This window comes from Phyllostomus discolor, chromosome 6, assembly GCF_004126475.2.
Source record: "Phyllostomus discolor isolate MPI-MPIP mPhyDis1 chromosome 6, mPhyDis1.pri.v3, whole genome shotgun sequence".
NCBI lineage: Eukaryota > Metazoa > Chordata > Mammalia > Chiroptera > Phyllostomidae > Phyllostomus > Phyllostomus discolor.
In genome coordinates this window covers 162429718-162442909 of record NC_040908.2, presented here as the reverse complement: position 1 = coordinate 162442909, position 13192 = coordinate 162429718, and the positions used below count along the sequence as shown (strand labels likewise).

The 13192-nt window shown below is 57.6% G+C and overlaps 1 protein-coding gene across 2 annotated transcripts; it reads right to left on the bottom strand.

The window, feature by feature from the left end:
* Positions 1 to 3403: 3403 nt before the first annotated feature.
* Positions 3404 to 12377, bottom strand: LOC114500534 (pepsin A). 2 transcript variants are annotated; one of them, XM_028517239.2, is made up of 9 exons: positions 12252 to 12377; positions 11485 to 11641; positions 9391 to 9508; positions 8778 to 8896; positions 7861 to 8060; positions 6200 to 6316; positions 4921 to 5065; positions 4731 to 4829; positions 3404 to 3735 (listed from the first exon to the last, which is right to left on the bottom strand). In XM_028517239.2, exons 1-9 carry the CDS (start codon positions 12305 to 12307, stop codon positions 3586 to 3588), a joined length of 1161 nt encoding a protein of 386 aa, XP_028373040.1. In that variant the 5' UTR covers positions 12308 to 12377; the 3' UTR covers positions 3404 to 3585. The 2 variants fall into 2 exon arrangements, with proteins under 2 accessions (XP_028373040.1, XP_035885423.1); XM_036029530.1 differs by lacking the exon at positions 12252 to 12377 and having other exon boundaries at positions 8778 to 8892; positions 9387 to 9508; positions 11485 to 11637.
* Positions 12378 to 13192: the final 815 nt, after the last annotated feature.

The following is a 13192-nucleotide window of genomic DNA, read 5'->3' as shown; positions in this document are numbered from 1 at the left end:
CCCACGTCCAGGGCTCTGCGCAGCCTCCCCTGTGCCAGGGCCTCTTCCATGCACGAGGTCAGTGTCACGGGATGGGGGGGGATTCCCCAAGGGCCGAGCCACCAGACCCAGGTGTGGAGATGGTTGGGAGAACCAGCCCCCAGACAAGCCACAGGAGGTTTCAAATCAGGAGAAGCTCTCAGAGGTTTAAAAGCACCTTCCCTTCACTTACTTTGAACAGGTAGCACATCTACATCCTCAGAAACAAAAATGTGTACAGTTGTATTCGGGGCGAGGCCTCCCCGACTCCATATCCACCCAGCTCCCCCCTTCTCTTTTCTGTGGTCTCCGGTTCTTGGGGGCCTCGGTTCCCCGGTGCATATGCGAGCAAACCTTACTATTATTTTTGTGATCCAAACACAGTGTAGTGTAGGTCCAATTGGTACCTGCTTTTTCCCACCTGGCGGTCTCTCTTCCAGACCTCGGCGCCCCAGGGCCCAGCAAGCAAGCTCGTTCCTCTTCCCCTTTCCGCAGCCGGGCAGCAGCCCCTGGCGTGCATGCATCGAGAGCCGTTTAATTACAATGCCCTGTGGGTGAACATTCGGGTCATTTCAGATCTTGCGCTTACAAAAGATGCTACAAAGGATAGCCTTCTACTGACATTTTGCACGTGTGTGCGTGTTATTTTTAAGACAAACTCCCAGAAATGAAGTTACTGGGCCCAAAGGCAGATGCATTTCTGATCTTGACGGGTATTGCCACACGGCGGACTCTGTCGGGCGTGTACCAATCTGGGCTCCCGCCAAAGGAGGGAGAGTCTGTGTTCAGGGAGGCGGGGCGCTCCACAGGTGAGTGGAGCAGAGACCTGCGAGGTGAAAATAACCCTCCCAGACAAGTGTGGATGGAAAGGAGGGGTCGAGCTGAGCCTGGACCCCTGAGGCCCGCAGGAAATAAGGAACGATGAATGGAGAAGGGTCCTGAGACCGGAGAGAAGGAAGGTGAGTCCATTTCATCCTGCGGAGCCAAGTGGGAAGTGTCAGGTCAGATGTGCTAGTGCAGGGTTTTTCAATTCAACTGGTCCATTTCACAGGGAGCCTTTTTAGATTCTGTCTGCATGCAGGGATCCCAGGGTGAGGGAACGGAAGCGGGGCTGGGAGGGGGAGGCCGGGCTGCAGGGGCGGAGCTGAGGATGGGGAGGAAGGCAGCCGTGGCCCGCACCAGAGTAGGGAGGGTCTGGGAGGACCTGCCTGCGTCCTCGGAGCCCCGCATACGGCCTGGCTCATACGGGGAGGCTCGGGAAATGTCGGAAATGCCAGTGAGCCAGGACACCGTGAAATTCCTCCCCAGAAATCTGAGAAGTCCACCTGTTGGTCCCATGACCAAATATGACGGGGACAGAATGCCGGTGGGAGGGGGGAGGGTAGCAGACCCACCTGTTGTCTCAAGCATGACCTCAGTCAAATCAGATGCACTCTCTCGTCCCGTCCGAACTGTTTCCTTGTAAAAATCTTCTCAAATCCATCCCTCAGTCAACAAATATTTATTGAACATCTACTGTGTGCCAGGCCCTGGGGCTCCGACAGGGAGGCCACCACAGCCCCTGCCCTGGTGGGTGTGAGACAAGCACCCCCATGGAAGCATGATCGCCGGTTGTGTCCGGTGCCGGAAAGGAGCGGAGGGCCGGAATCTGGGGGAGGGTGGTCAGGGCCGGCCTTGCAGGGGAGTGACATTTCAGCTGAGAGGACGCTAGGTGTTAGCAGGTCAGAAAAAAGGGAACAGCAACCCAGGCAAAGGGAACAGTGTGTGCAAAGGGCCGGTGGTGGGGAAGATGTTTGAGTGTTTGTGGAGGTGGAGGAAGGCCAGGGTGGTGGGAGCTCAGGGTAAGAGGGGTCAGGGCAGGTACACAGGGACCGGAGCTTGCAAGGCCTGAAGGCCATGCTGAGGCTTTATCATCTTACCCAAGTGCACTTGGAAGGCATTCATTCAAAGTTGCAAGCAAGGAAGGGATGAGATCAAATTTATGTTGCAAAAAGGTCGCTCAGCTGTCCCTTCCTGGAGCCCTAATCTTGCATTTGTGGGAGTGACGGATGATGCAGTTGCAGGATGGCATGACAAGAGAATATCTAACACTCTGTTGTTCTGGTCACCCCAAGGTCACTCCTGTGCAGCGGGGAGGCCCAGCTCCCACCGGCAGGCGGTGTCTCCGGCGAACAGTCTGGAATCCAGCTGCCGGCAGAGGCAGGAGCTGTGGGAACGGTTCCAACGTGCGTGCGGAGGAGCACAGCCTGTGTAGGTTCACAGCGAAGGGGGAGCTGAGAGCCAGCTCAGCTGAGTGAAAGCGGAACAGATCGCTCTGCAGCAGGACTTCTCAGGGCCTTTGCCGGGGGGGTGGGGGCGTGCGGGGGGCGCCACATGCCTGGTGAACCTCAAAGAACGGCCTAGAACAGCACGTGTTCCACACTTATCTTGAAACTTTGGTTTTCCTTGAATGTTTTGGTCTCAGAGTCACGGAGAGACCCAGCTCTGTTTCCTGGTGGCATTTCTAGGGCATATCTGCTAACGAGCATGCTCAGTCTCTTTTCTAGAAATCCCTGCTCAGGGGGCAAAAGCACCCTCCTTCCTGATGGGGAAATGCATCCATTCAGCGTCTGGTTCCCAGAGTGGGGAAGGGCCCTGGACTGTTAGTTTGGACCTGCCAGCCAATCCCGGAGGGCAGCCTGTGGGGTGTCAGCTCTGTGCCTCTCCAGCCCCCGTCCTACCCTCAACACCACCCTGCCCGGCCTCCTTGGGGATATCGTCATCGGTGGCCACCTGTCCTTGGTCCCTCGGTTTTTCTCATCACCTTATTGGGTGTGGGAGAAATAAGAAGTCAATCTCCTTCACCAAGAACTCAGGTGCTGCCCTGGCTGGTGTCGCTCAGTAGATTGAGCTCGGGCTGTGAACCAAAGGGTCACTGGTTTGATTCCCAGTCAGGGCACATGCCTGGGTTGCAGGCCAGGTCCCCAGTGGGAGGCACATGAAAGGCAACCACACATTGATGTTTCTCTCTCTCTCTCTCTTTTTCTCCTTCCCTTTCCCTCTCTCTAAAAAAAAATAAAATCTTAAAAAAAAAAAAAAAGAACTCAGGTGCCCTGTTCCATGAGGAGGCAATGGCCTGGCATTTCTGGTCCCTGGATCTGTTTTACTATATTATTATTGTTTTTAAATTGAGGTGTAATGGACTCCCAAGTCCGTATGTGGTGCTCCCAGCAGAGCCTGCCAAGGCCCATTGGTCCTCCTGCCTCCATGTGAAGGGTGCGCTGCCCCTGTCCCCGTGTTCAGTGCTGTCCAAGAGAATGTGGCCACGTCTGCCCCCCTGCCCTGGTGACCCGACCCTGGTGACATGAGGAGGAATACCAACGAAGAGAAGCCACGCCACGAAACATTTTTTCAGGAGGTCATGTTTTATTCTACATTATTGGCGTCGCAGGGGTCAGGACCAAGATTCCACCTCCATAATCTCAAGGGCAGGGCAGTGGGGAGAATTATGTACACCTAGGGTGGGTACAGAGTGCAGGGGTGGGGGGGGGGCGGATCTTCCCAGGAAGGAGCCGGAAAGACGCAGGCTTAGGCCACGGGGGCCAGGCCGACCTGGTTGTTGCCCCTGTCGAAGACGGTGAAGTACTGGCGGATGAAGACGTCGCCCAGGATCCAGAGCTCTCCGGAGGCGGTGGGCAGGTTCATGCCCTGGAAGCCGCTGACGCAGCTCTGCTCGCTCTGGAGGAGAGGAGAAGGGAACCGGAGATGGGTCACAGACTCCACAGGGATGGGCGCTGGCGGACGGAGCCCCAGGGGCCACGGCCCGCTGTGAGGCACGTGCACGGAGGAGCTTCCTGGCTCGGGTCCGGGGACTGGGCTCTTTCTGCCTGGGGCCTGCCTGCAGGAGCTGTTCCCTGCACTGTCGGTTTCCAGGGGCTACGAGACACTGCCCAGTGTTTCTGGCAGGTGCGCAACGCCTGACGTCAGCACCGGAGCGTAGGGGTTTAGGAAGAAAGCTGCCGGGGAGGATTTTGGAGGCCCTGGTGACACAGCCTTTTCTCATGATCCTGATCCCGTTCAGCGACAAACCAGGTCGGCTATTAGTCCTTGCCATTCACCAAGGCTGTGGGCACCTTGGGTGCACGCTGGAGTCACCTAGGAAGCTTTGAAAAACCCTGCTGCTCAGGCCCCGTCTTACTAATTAACCAGCATCTTGTGGGGGAGTGGCCCGGACATGAGGACCTCTTGCCGGAGAGCATCGACCCCCTGGGTGAAACAAGTTTCCCTCCTGGCATCACAGCAGAAAGTAAGGGGTTCTCCTGTGCTTTGCCTGACCAGAGATGTGTTACTTGGTGGAGACAGTAGGAGCACATTATCCCTGACCCCATACAAGCTGTGACTTTCATTTGCCCAACCCTTACTGGCTTCAGAGTGGTTCCTCTCACCCAGCTCTGCTAAACCACACGCGCCTCAACAGGCTCGCGATGGAAACCTGGGGTGCGGACTCAGGTGTTCACCTAGAAATTCTTTCCATGCCACCATCGTGTGCCTTAGTTTTCTCCCGTGGGTGGGGCGGGGACTGGGTCCACGTCCTCACTCCTGCCTTTATCTGTAATGTATTCTTTTTCTCTGGAGGCTGTCCGGGGCAGATGTGAGCCACAGACCGTGCGGAGGGGAAGGATGTGGCCACATCCTAGGGGCCCGCTTAGGTGGGAGGCCCGGACCCCCCTTACCTGCAGGATGTAGGCGCTGGGGGGCAGCGGGTACTGGATGCCGTTGATGGTGAAGACAATGTCGGGCAGGCTGTTGATGGCCAAGCAGCTGACCGCCATCTGGAAAGAGGGAGGGTTAGAAGCGCTGCATGTTAGGGTATGGCAGATCCGCCACCTGGGTCTAGAGCAGGGCCACCAGGGCTGGGTTTACCTGGCCGTTCGAGGTCTGGCTGGCTCCGATGTAGCTCTGGATGTTGGCGATGGCATCGGTGGGGCCAGCCAGCAGAGAGGTGCCGGTGTCGACAATGGCCTGGCAGCCCCCACTGCACGCGATGGCCTGGCCGTTCATGGTGATGCTGTGGGCGAGGTGGGCGTTAGGGTTTCCTTCGTCCCCAGGAGGAACTGAGGGACTCCGGAGGGTCCCTCTTCCCCACCCACTGGCCAATATATGGAATGTCAGCTTCTCTCCTTCACGCGTACATTCGTTCGTGCACCAATTTCTCTGCAGCTGTGCACTGAGCGCGACTCTGTGCCAGGCCTGGGAGATGCAAAGCCTAACAAGACAGCCGCGCAGTTTCTGGCAGCAGGGGGCTCACAGCCTAGCTGGAAAGGCAAGTTACGGTCAAGGAAGGGCAGGATGAACAGGGCACGCAGCAGGGGGACAGAACCACAATCCGGAGTGAGGGTGGTGGTGACGAGGAGCAGTCAGGGAGGCTCCCCAGGGAAGCGGGTGCCCAAAGGTTGCCAGGAGGTGAAGGGCTGGAGGCGGGTGTGGTGCAGCAGGTGGGCAGCGAGGGAGACAAGAGGAGCGGGGGCGGGAGTTGGAAGAACTGACGGAGTTGCGGCGTGGCTGGGACAGACATGGGGGACCAGCGCATCCTGGTTTAGCAGGGCTGTCTTGGTTTTAGTCCTGAAGATTTTTGCATCCCAGGACTGTGCTCTGGCCTGGGCAAACCTGGGTGACTGGTCCCTCTAGCAGGCCTGCGGGGGGTGGGGAGGAGAGGGAAGGACAGCTAGGGAGTGAGGCTGTGTGGGGGGGTGGGGCAGGCCCCGTAGGAGAAGCAGGGACAGAATGGCTGAAACAACTTCTCAGTCAGTTTGCCCCATCCCTGGACTAACAGTGACATGTTTCCTGGAGCAGGAGGAGCATGGGCCCGATCACAGGTCCCCTAAGTGCTGAGACAGGTGGACAGCCAGGTCCTCCAGCTGTCCCTGGGGATGCCAGTAGATTGTCCTGTCTCTGCAACCAGAAGGAAAGCGGCTGTCTCACCCCCGCAGAGTGTCTGGGGGCTCAGACAGCTCTCCTCCTCCAGCGAAACACCTGTTCAGGGTCTCTCTGGCTTGGCCAGCTCCCACCTTTACCTCCTGGGGTACCCGTCCCTGTGCTGGCTGTTCCAGCGGGACCCTGAAAAGCTTAGCTGACTAGGAGTCTGTGAGGAAACGGGGTCTGGGGCCCAAGCCAGGATGTCGCCCATCCACAACAGTCTCACCTGTCCACGGTGATCTGCCAGTAAGTCTCGGAGGACAGAGGCACCCAGTTCAGGTTTCCAGTGTAGTAAGAAGAATCGATGCCACCGAACATCACCACACTGCCACTCTGGTCATTGCTGTGAAAAGTGGGGGGAAAACCAGGAATGCATTCTTTCCTTCATTCACCCATTCAAACGAGCATAAACTACATGCACTCTCAGAGCTACCTTTTTTCTTTCTTTCTTTTCTTTTTCTTTTTTTTTTTTTTTTTTTTGCTATGGAAGTTTGCTCTCTATTTTGGTCTCTAGCCTGTACAAGAAACTTTCCTGAGTGTGTGACAGAGGCCGCCAAGGCCTCTGCCATGGCCATGATGATGATGATGATGATGATTTCCACTTTACAGACAGGCACAGAGAGGTGAGGCGACTTGCCCAAGGTCGCACAGCCAGGGAGTGGCAGAGCCAAGGTTAGAACCTAGGTCTTTCTGGCTCCAAAGTATGTGAAATGAATCCACATTTGCTCTTAAGGACTTGACAGTGTCGTGTTCATTCTCAGCCAGGGGCATTTCACTCCCCAGGCACACGCGCCAGTGTCTGGAGGTGTTTTTGATGGACGTGCTTGGATGAGGGTAGGGGCCGTCACTGGTGTCTGGGAGGGAGAGGCCAGGGAGGCTGCTAAACATCCTACAAGGCGCAGGGCGGCCCCCGGCAGCAAGGAATTATCTGGCCCAAAACATCCATAGTGCTGAAACTGAGAAACTGATCCAGCTGAGAGAGGAGGCGGCCCTGCATGAAATACCTGTAAGGGCCGATTGCGTTTAAGGGCTGCCTTGGGTATTAAGTGGCCCCGGGGGCGGGGGGCGGGGGAAGGATGGAAGGGCCTCTCTGTTGGAAGCTTCAGGGGTCCCTGCTCCTGGAATTGTCATGGTCTAAACCCGCAGATTCGGGTTAGGTAGGGGGGCAGGTGCGGACGGAGAAATGAGCCGCCAGAGAGCTGGCCGCAGGTAAAACAGTCCCCACACAGCAAGCCCCACCCTCTCCCCCGATCACGTCTGACAGCACACGCGACCCACCGCGCATCGCAGAACCTCGGGCAACTGGGGAAACACACCAGCCGTGACAAACCGCTTCAGAAGAGGAGGGCTGGGGTGTCTCGGGGAAGGAGGGAGACGCCCTCAGGTATTCCTGCCCAAACCTCTACTCAACTGACACCCGGTTCACTTTCCATGGTCGTGGAATGAACTCACAGGCACACCTGGTGTTAACTACGGAAAGAAATGTGCATTCATCCTTTACAAGTTCTGCTGTTCAGGATATAAATCTCAACCCATTTTTTTTTTCATTTCTTGCTCTGACATTTTGGCCCCCACTTCAAGCAGATTCACTTCAGACGGTGGTCTCTGGGGGGCCGGCGAGGAGGGGGCTGGTGCTGCCGAGCAAACGGCTAGTGACATTGGGGTTGGGTGAGTCCAGGGGACAGGGCCGCTCGCTGGCCAGGTAAGACGGACGAAGACGGCTGGTCCCAGAGGGCCCCGGCGCCGTCCTCGCTACAAACACACCTCCCGAGCCGCAGACGCTGACCCTTTCCGTCCCTCGCTTGCTAAGACCCTCTTCACACCCCCCCAGCCCTGGACAGCCCCGTGCTAGGGCCAGGGGACCGTGACCTCTCTGCCCCAACTCACGAGCTCAGGTAGACGGAGAAGAGGTCTTGGGAAACCAGCCCCTGGTCCCAGATGTTGTCAAAGACGGGCGTGGCCCCGGAGGCGGCGATGCTGGGGTAGGCCAGGCCCAGGATGCCGTCGAAGGGCGCATAGTACAGGAAGGAGCCGGGCTCCGTCTCGCTCAGGCCGAAGATCTGGTTGGTGTCGGCGATGCCTCCGACCTGACAGGGGAAACCGCGTGGTTCATGATCGGCTCCCGCTCCCCGGGCTCTGCGCAGCGGCGCTGCCAGGGCAGGGCCGGGAGCGTCCCGGCTCATTCTGTGCCGGACTCTGCCTCTGGGTAAAGGCGGGCTGGAAGGACGGGAGAGGGGCCGTGCCGGGGAACACTGGTTGTTCGGCTGCAGGGAGCCATTGCGGCTGAGCTCCAGATGGCCGCAGTCGGCGCCTCGGTGTGCGAGTTTGCTGCAGAGCAGATGGTCACCGTGTGCTCCTGTGTCTGAGGGTCGGAGGCAGGGCAGACCCCGGGCAAACCGGAGCCCTTGTGCCCCGCCCCCATGCTGCGCCCTGGAAGGGGGGAGCTGGAGGAGTGTTAGGGCTGGGGTGGGGGGCCCCGCAGTGGGGGGAGGAGGAGGAGGTGCTGAAAGAGAACTCAGCCTTTTCTTAGCTTCTCCATAGCACTCGGCTTGCATGGGGCTGAGGCGGGCTTGTGGTTCTGGGCGCCACCCTGTACCCACCGCTGCCCCACCTGGAAATGTCTGTGACGCCTCTGCCACTGCCCCTTCCGAGTTCCCCCATAAGGTCACTTTGGGATCACTGAGGCCCACATTGCTGGAATGAGCTGGTTCTGGGGGGTGCTGGTTGTGGGGGTGGGGCCCAAGGTTCCTGGCCGCGGGTCCCAGGGCTGGGCAGGGTGAGGTGGCCCCCCAGCAGGAGCTCACCTGGACGGTGTCATATCCGAGGATGCCTGTCATGCTGCCGGTGCCATAGGCCACAGAGACCGTCTGGCTGGTGGCCTGGTAGGTGGAGGACTGCTGAGGGTTGAAGCGGTTGTGGTTGGCTGTGGGGGCAAGAAGTGATGCCGTCAACCTCCGACAGCTGGTGGGGAGTCACGGTCCGGGGCTATCTTCCCGGGGTGGGTGCCTGGGTTCTGAGTTGGGGGGGCACTTTGGAGGAGATGGGTTACCTTCCCCTAGATTTTAGAGCCCGAGCGTTCCCAGGTTTCAGGCCACCTGGTTAGACCAGTTGGGACCATCTCACTGATGGAACATCCCCAGCTGACCCCACAGGACGCCCCTGCCAAATACTGCGAGGTGCAGGCCCATGGCTGCCTGCTTCTCTCTGCCACTGGCCCGGACTCCTGGGGCACTGGGACCGTGTGTGAGTCACCCCTTTGCCCCCCAGGCGCCTGAGCCCAGTGCTGGGCACACCGCAAATGCCTGCTGAGTGAATCCCGAGTGGCCCTGGCAGGCTTGAAAGGGACCGGTTTGCAGCCCCCAAGCGTGCGGGGCTCCTGGGCCCTCAGGTGCGGGGCGGGCAGGGCTGGGCACTCACAGCAGGCAGGGCTGGAGCAGTAGACGGAGGGCACCCACAGGTTGGAGGAGCCGGTGTCGAAGATGACGTTGAACTCCTGGGGGGGCGTTCCGATGCCGATGGTGCCGAAGTACTCCACCTGCCGGGCGGGTGGGCGGGGACAGCACAACTCACCACACGGGGCTCCCCACCCCGCCTCCCCAGTGACTGTCTCTGGCTGGGCTCCTCAGCCCACCTCCCGCCTTCCCCCTTTGCATTCCTGCCTTTCCCTCCCTGTTCCACGCATCCCTCTTCCAAGGCCCAGCCTGGTCTCCCCGCCTCCTCGGAGTCTTCCCGGATTGTCCCCCAGTTCTCCTCTGACTGCTCTCTTCTGCGCACCCCTAACACCTCCCAGTAACCTCGTCTTGTCTGTGCTGGTCTCGCTGTCCTCGGAGAACGCGTGTTCTTGGAGGACAGCGTGGGCCCCTAACGCGCCCGGCCCAGGAAAGGCTGACACGCGTGTTCATTACACTGTTGACCAGGAGATACATAAGTCACTGAAACCCGCCCGTATATCTTCATCCTGAATCTCGGTGGGCACCGCAGGCTCCACGAAAGGGCGTAGTCAGGGTTTTTATTCTCGGTGCCAGCACTTTCCTCCTCGGTCGCAGCCATGCTGGTCTTGCTGGGCTTTGATGAGGACCGCCTCCTTCCCGTCCCTGGGCCTTTGTCCTTGCTGGGTCTTGTGCTTGCAGAATGTTTATTCTCCATCTTTCCTCAGCTGCCTCCTCCTCATCAGTTACTCAGTGCTAATTGATGCTATTGATGCTAAATCAATGTCACCTCCACCGAGAGGCCCTCCTTGACCACTCTAAGTTAGCCCTTCCCCCTTATTCTTTTTCCAATTACTCTTAATTAATTTTTGTACCACTTGTCATTGCCTGACATTATCTTACATACTTATTTATTTGCCTCTTATCTGCCTTCTCTTCTAGCATAGAAGCTCCAGGAACTTTGCTTACTCACTATCGTTTTCTCAGCTCCTTGCACAGCCCCTGGCACATAGTAGGTGCTTCATAAACATGCAAGTGCATGGGCTAGCTTTACCAGGGGACAGGCTGTGCTAAGTATTCCCAAACAAACAAACAAACAAACAAACATTACTGCACTAATTACTCGCACGACCCTCTGATAGTGGATATTAGCGGTTCTGTTTGACAGACAGGACCCTGGGGCTCACTCAGAGAATGTAAATGACTTGCCCAAGGTCACCGGGACCATCAGAGCCTAGATGTGCACCAGGCCTGGCAGAATTCAGAGGCTAAACTCCTAATGACAGGTGTCCCTGCTTTGCACCCTTGGCCCAGTGCCACTCACACAGGGGACACGCAGTATTTTTGCTGAAGGACAAATAGAAGGGTCAGAGTGATCTTCCTGTAATTTCAGTCTGACCTCGTCAACCACTTGTTAGGATGATTCCGTGGCACTTAAGATACAGATGGTTATCAGAGTCTCCGCCTGGCTGCTCCCACTGACCCTCCACCTCGCTTTGCACCTCCCGCCCCCTCCCCCTCCCTCTCTTCCTGCTCTCTGAGGTGCACATGCAGCTTCCTTTCCTCAGATGCACTCTGCTCCCCGCTGTCAACGGGGTCTGGCAGGGGTCCCTCCTGCTTTCCAGGACTCTCTGCCACCCTCTTGGAACCCTCACTCTTCCTTCATTGCTCCAGGGGGTTGTCCCTGCCTGCCACCTGCCACCTGCCACACTGGCACAGGGTGTCACCTTCACTGTGGCCCTCGCTTGGTTGTACTTCTCATGCTTTGTGAGGCTCACGGAGTCTGTCTGTCTCTCCCTACTAGACTGTGAGCTCCAAGGGGGTGGGGGCCAGGCCTGGTTTTGCTCACTGCTGTTTCCCGGCCCAGCACTGTGCCCGACACACCACGAGGTGCTCTGTATGCGTAACACTGGGTGAACGAAGGAAGGAAGGAATGAGCGAGTTTTCCTGCCCTCCCTGTGCCTCTGAGATCCAGGGAGCAGACTCCTGGGGGACTGCCTGGGGCCTCAGAGTTCTGGTCCATCTTCTAAGACCCCTGGGGCCCTCTCTCTCCTAAGCCCCCACCGCCTGCCTGTGTACTCACGTCCATGTAGTTCTCAAGGGGCTGGGTGGCTGCCAGGTCGGCGACCTCCTTGAAGTACTTGCTGGCCAGGTTGAAGTTGCGCGTCTTCAGAAAGTCCTCCAGCAGGCCATGCTGCATCAGTTTTTGCCGCATGGACTGCTTTCTGACCAGAGGAACCCTGTGGCGAATGTTGCAAAGGGATGGTTTGGAGGCGGAGTAGTAATTAGTCAAGGAGTCTGCTCCTGGGGTGCAGTGGGAGCCCGGCAAGGAAAAGGAAGCTGACCCAAGAGAGATGCAGGAAGGAGGGAGTCAAGATGGGAGATGCTCCCCTTTGGGGCACAGTAACACAAGGGGGCCCAGTGGTTGTCCCGAGTCGCCTGGCCCCCTGGGGGAATGGGAACCAGCCCCAGGCTGGCCCCAAGGAAGTCATAGGCAGTCGGTCACGCCTGGGTGCGCGGCCTGGGTAGGTCTTGCACGGAGCACCTTGGGCTTGGGAACGTTTTGAGGTCTCTAACAAAACTCCTCCATTAGCACTTGACTCCGTGGAGTCTAGAGACTCTCATTGGAAAAAAGTAAGTCCTCCCGAGAGAGTCACGCTGGGCTCTCGGTCCCGCTCTCTTTCGTTTACACGGATGTAATGTTCCTTTCCTCTGAGCAGTTAACCACACCTGTAGTGCTGCCTTCCCAAAAGGGGAGAGAGAGCGCTGAGGAATGGTCAAGAGAGGCGCCGTACGAGGGAAGAAGAAGATGGGCGGAAAGAAAGGCAATGTGACAGGCAGCAAACTCACTTGTACAGGACACACTCAGAGAGTGCCACCAAGCTGAGCAGCAGCAGCCACTTCATGGTTCTTCCCGGGGTCCAAGTGTCCAGAGAAGCGGAGGCGGTGGAGAGTGTGCAGCAGCAGGCAGGAGCGGCTCCTTATATACCGCCCAGGTGCTCAGGAGTTGGCCTTATCAGCCCTCAAATATCACCCATTCTCCCAACCCAAACAGAACGTTTCTCGATAAGATTGCCCCTGCCCCTGAGCCCTGTTCCGAGAAGTTTCCGGTACAGAAGCTTTCCATGGTAACCCCTCTCCCTGGCTGGAAGAGCGAGTGATGGACTGGAGGCGTATGTCTTAGGTCATGAAATGCATTGCACCTGGACAAACTGAATATGTCAATGAAATTGGTCTAAAGTGCCTTTCACATTTAACCGATGCTCAAGGAGCTCAGTTACCCTGATTTGTCCCAGTGGGAGAAACGGCTGGGTTCTTGGAGACCAGCTTCCCACCGAGTGATGGGCCATGTTCCTATAGCTGTGACCCAAAAGCACATTCAGGGGTCAGTGGCTTGGGACTCCAGACATGTCCCTACAGAAATGTCATTATCTGGGGCTGTTGAGTGGCAGCTGGGCCGAGTCCCGGAAAGTGATGCGCGCAGCAGAGGAAGAAGAGAAGGCGGAACAGGTGGAAGAATGCTGCCTTTTCTGAAGCAGGCCAGCTGTGTCTTTGGAATCTGTGCTCCTCACTTTCTGTCCCCCTTCTCATCCCGCTGCTCCTGTTCCGCCCTCTCAGGTTGCTTGAAGCTTCCACCTTTGAGAACCCAATGGGTCTGGCTCTCCCATGTTCTCCATCTTGAAACTTGTCTGACTCAGCTACAGTGGAGCAAAGCCATCTGGGAAAATTTAGACTAGAGTGTGAATGACTCAGGAAGTCATTTCTCCTGAAGAGAAAGTCCTAAGAGAGTC

Coding starts and splice junctions, on each gene's coding strand:
- LOC114500534 (XM_028517239.2), bottom strand. CDS start 12,307: ATGAAGTGGCTGCTGCTGCTCAGCTTGGTGGCACTCTCTGAGTGTGTC. Junction 6,317..7,860: donor TTCTCCGTCTACCTGAGCTC/GTGAGTTGGGGC, acceptor CACTTTTCACAG/CAATGACCAGAGTGGCAGTG. Junction 3,736..4,730: donor CCAGCGCCTACATCCTGCAG/GTAAGGGGGGTC, acceptor CCTCTCCTCCAG/AGCGAGCAGAGCTGCGTCAG.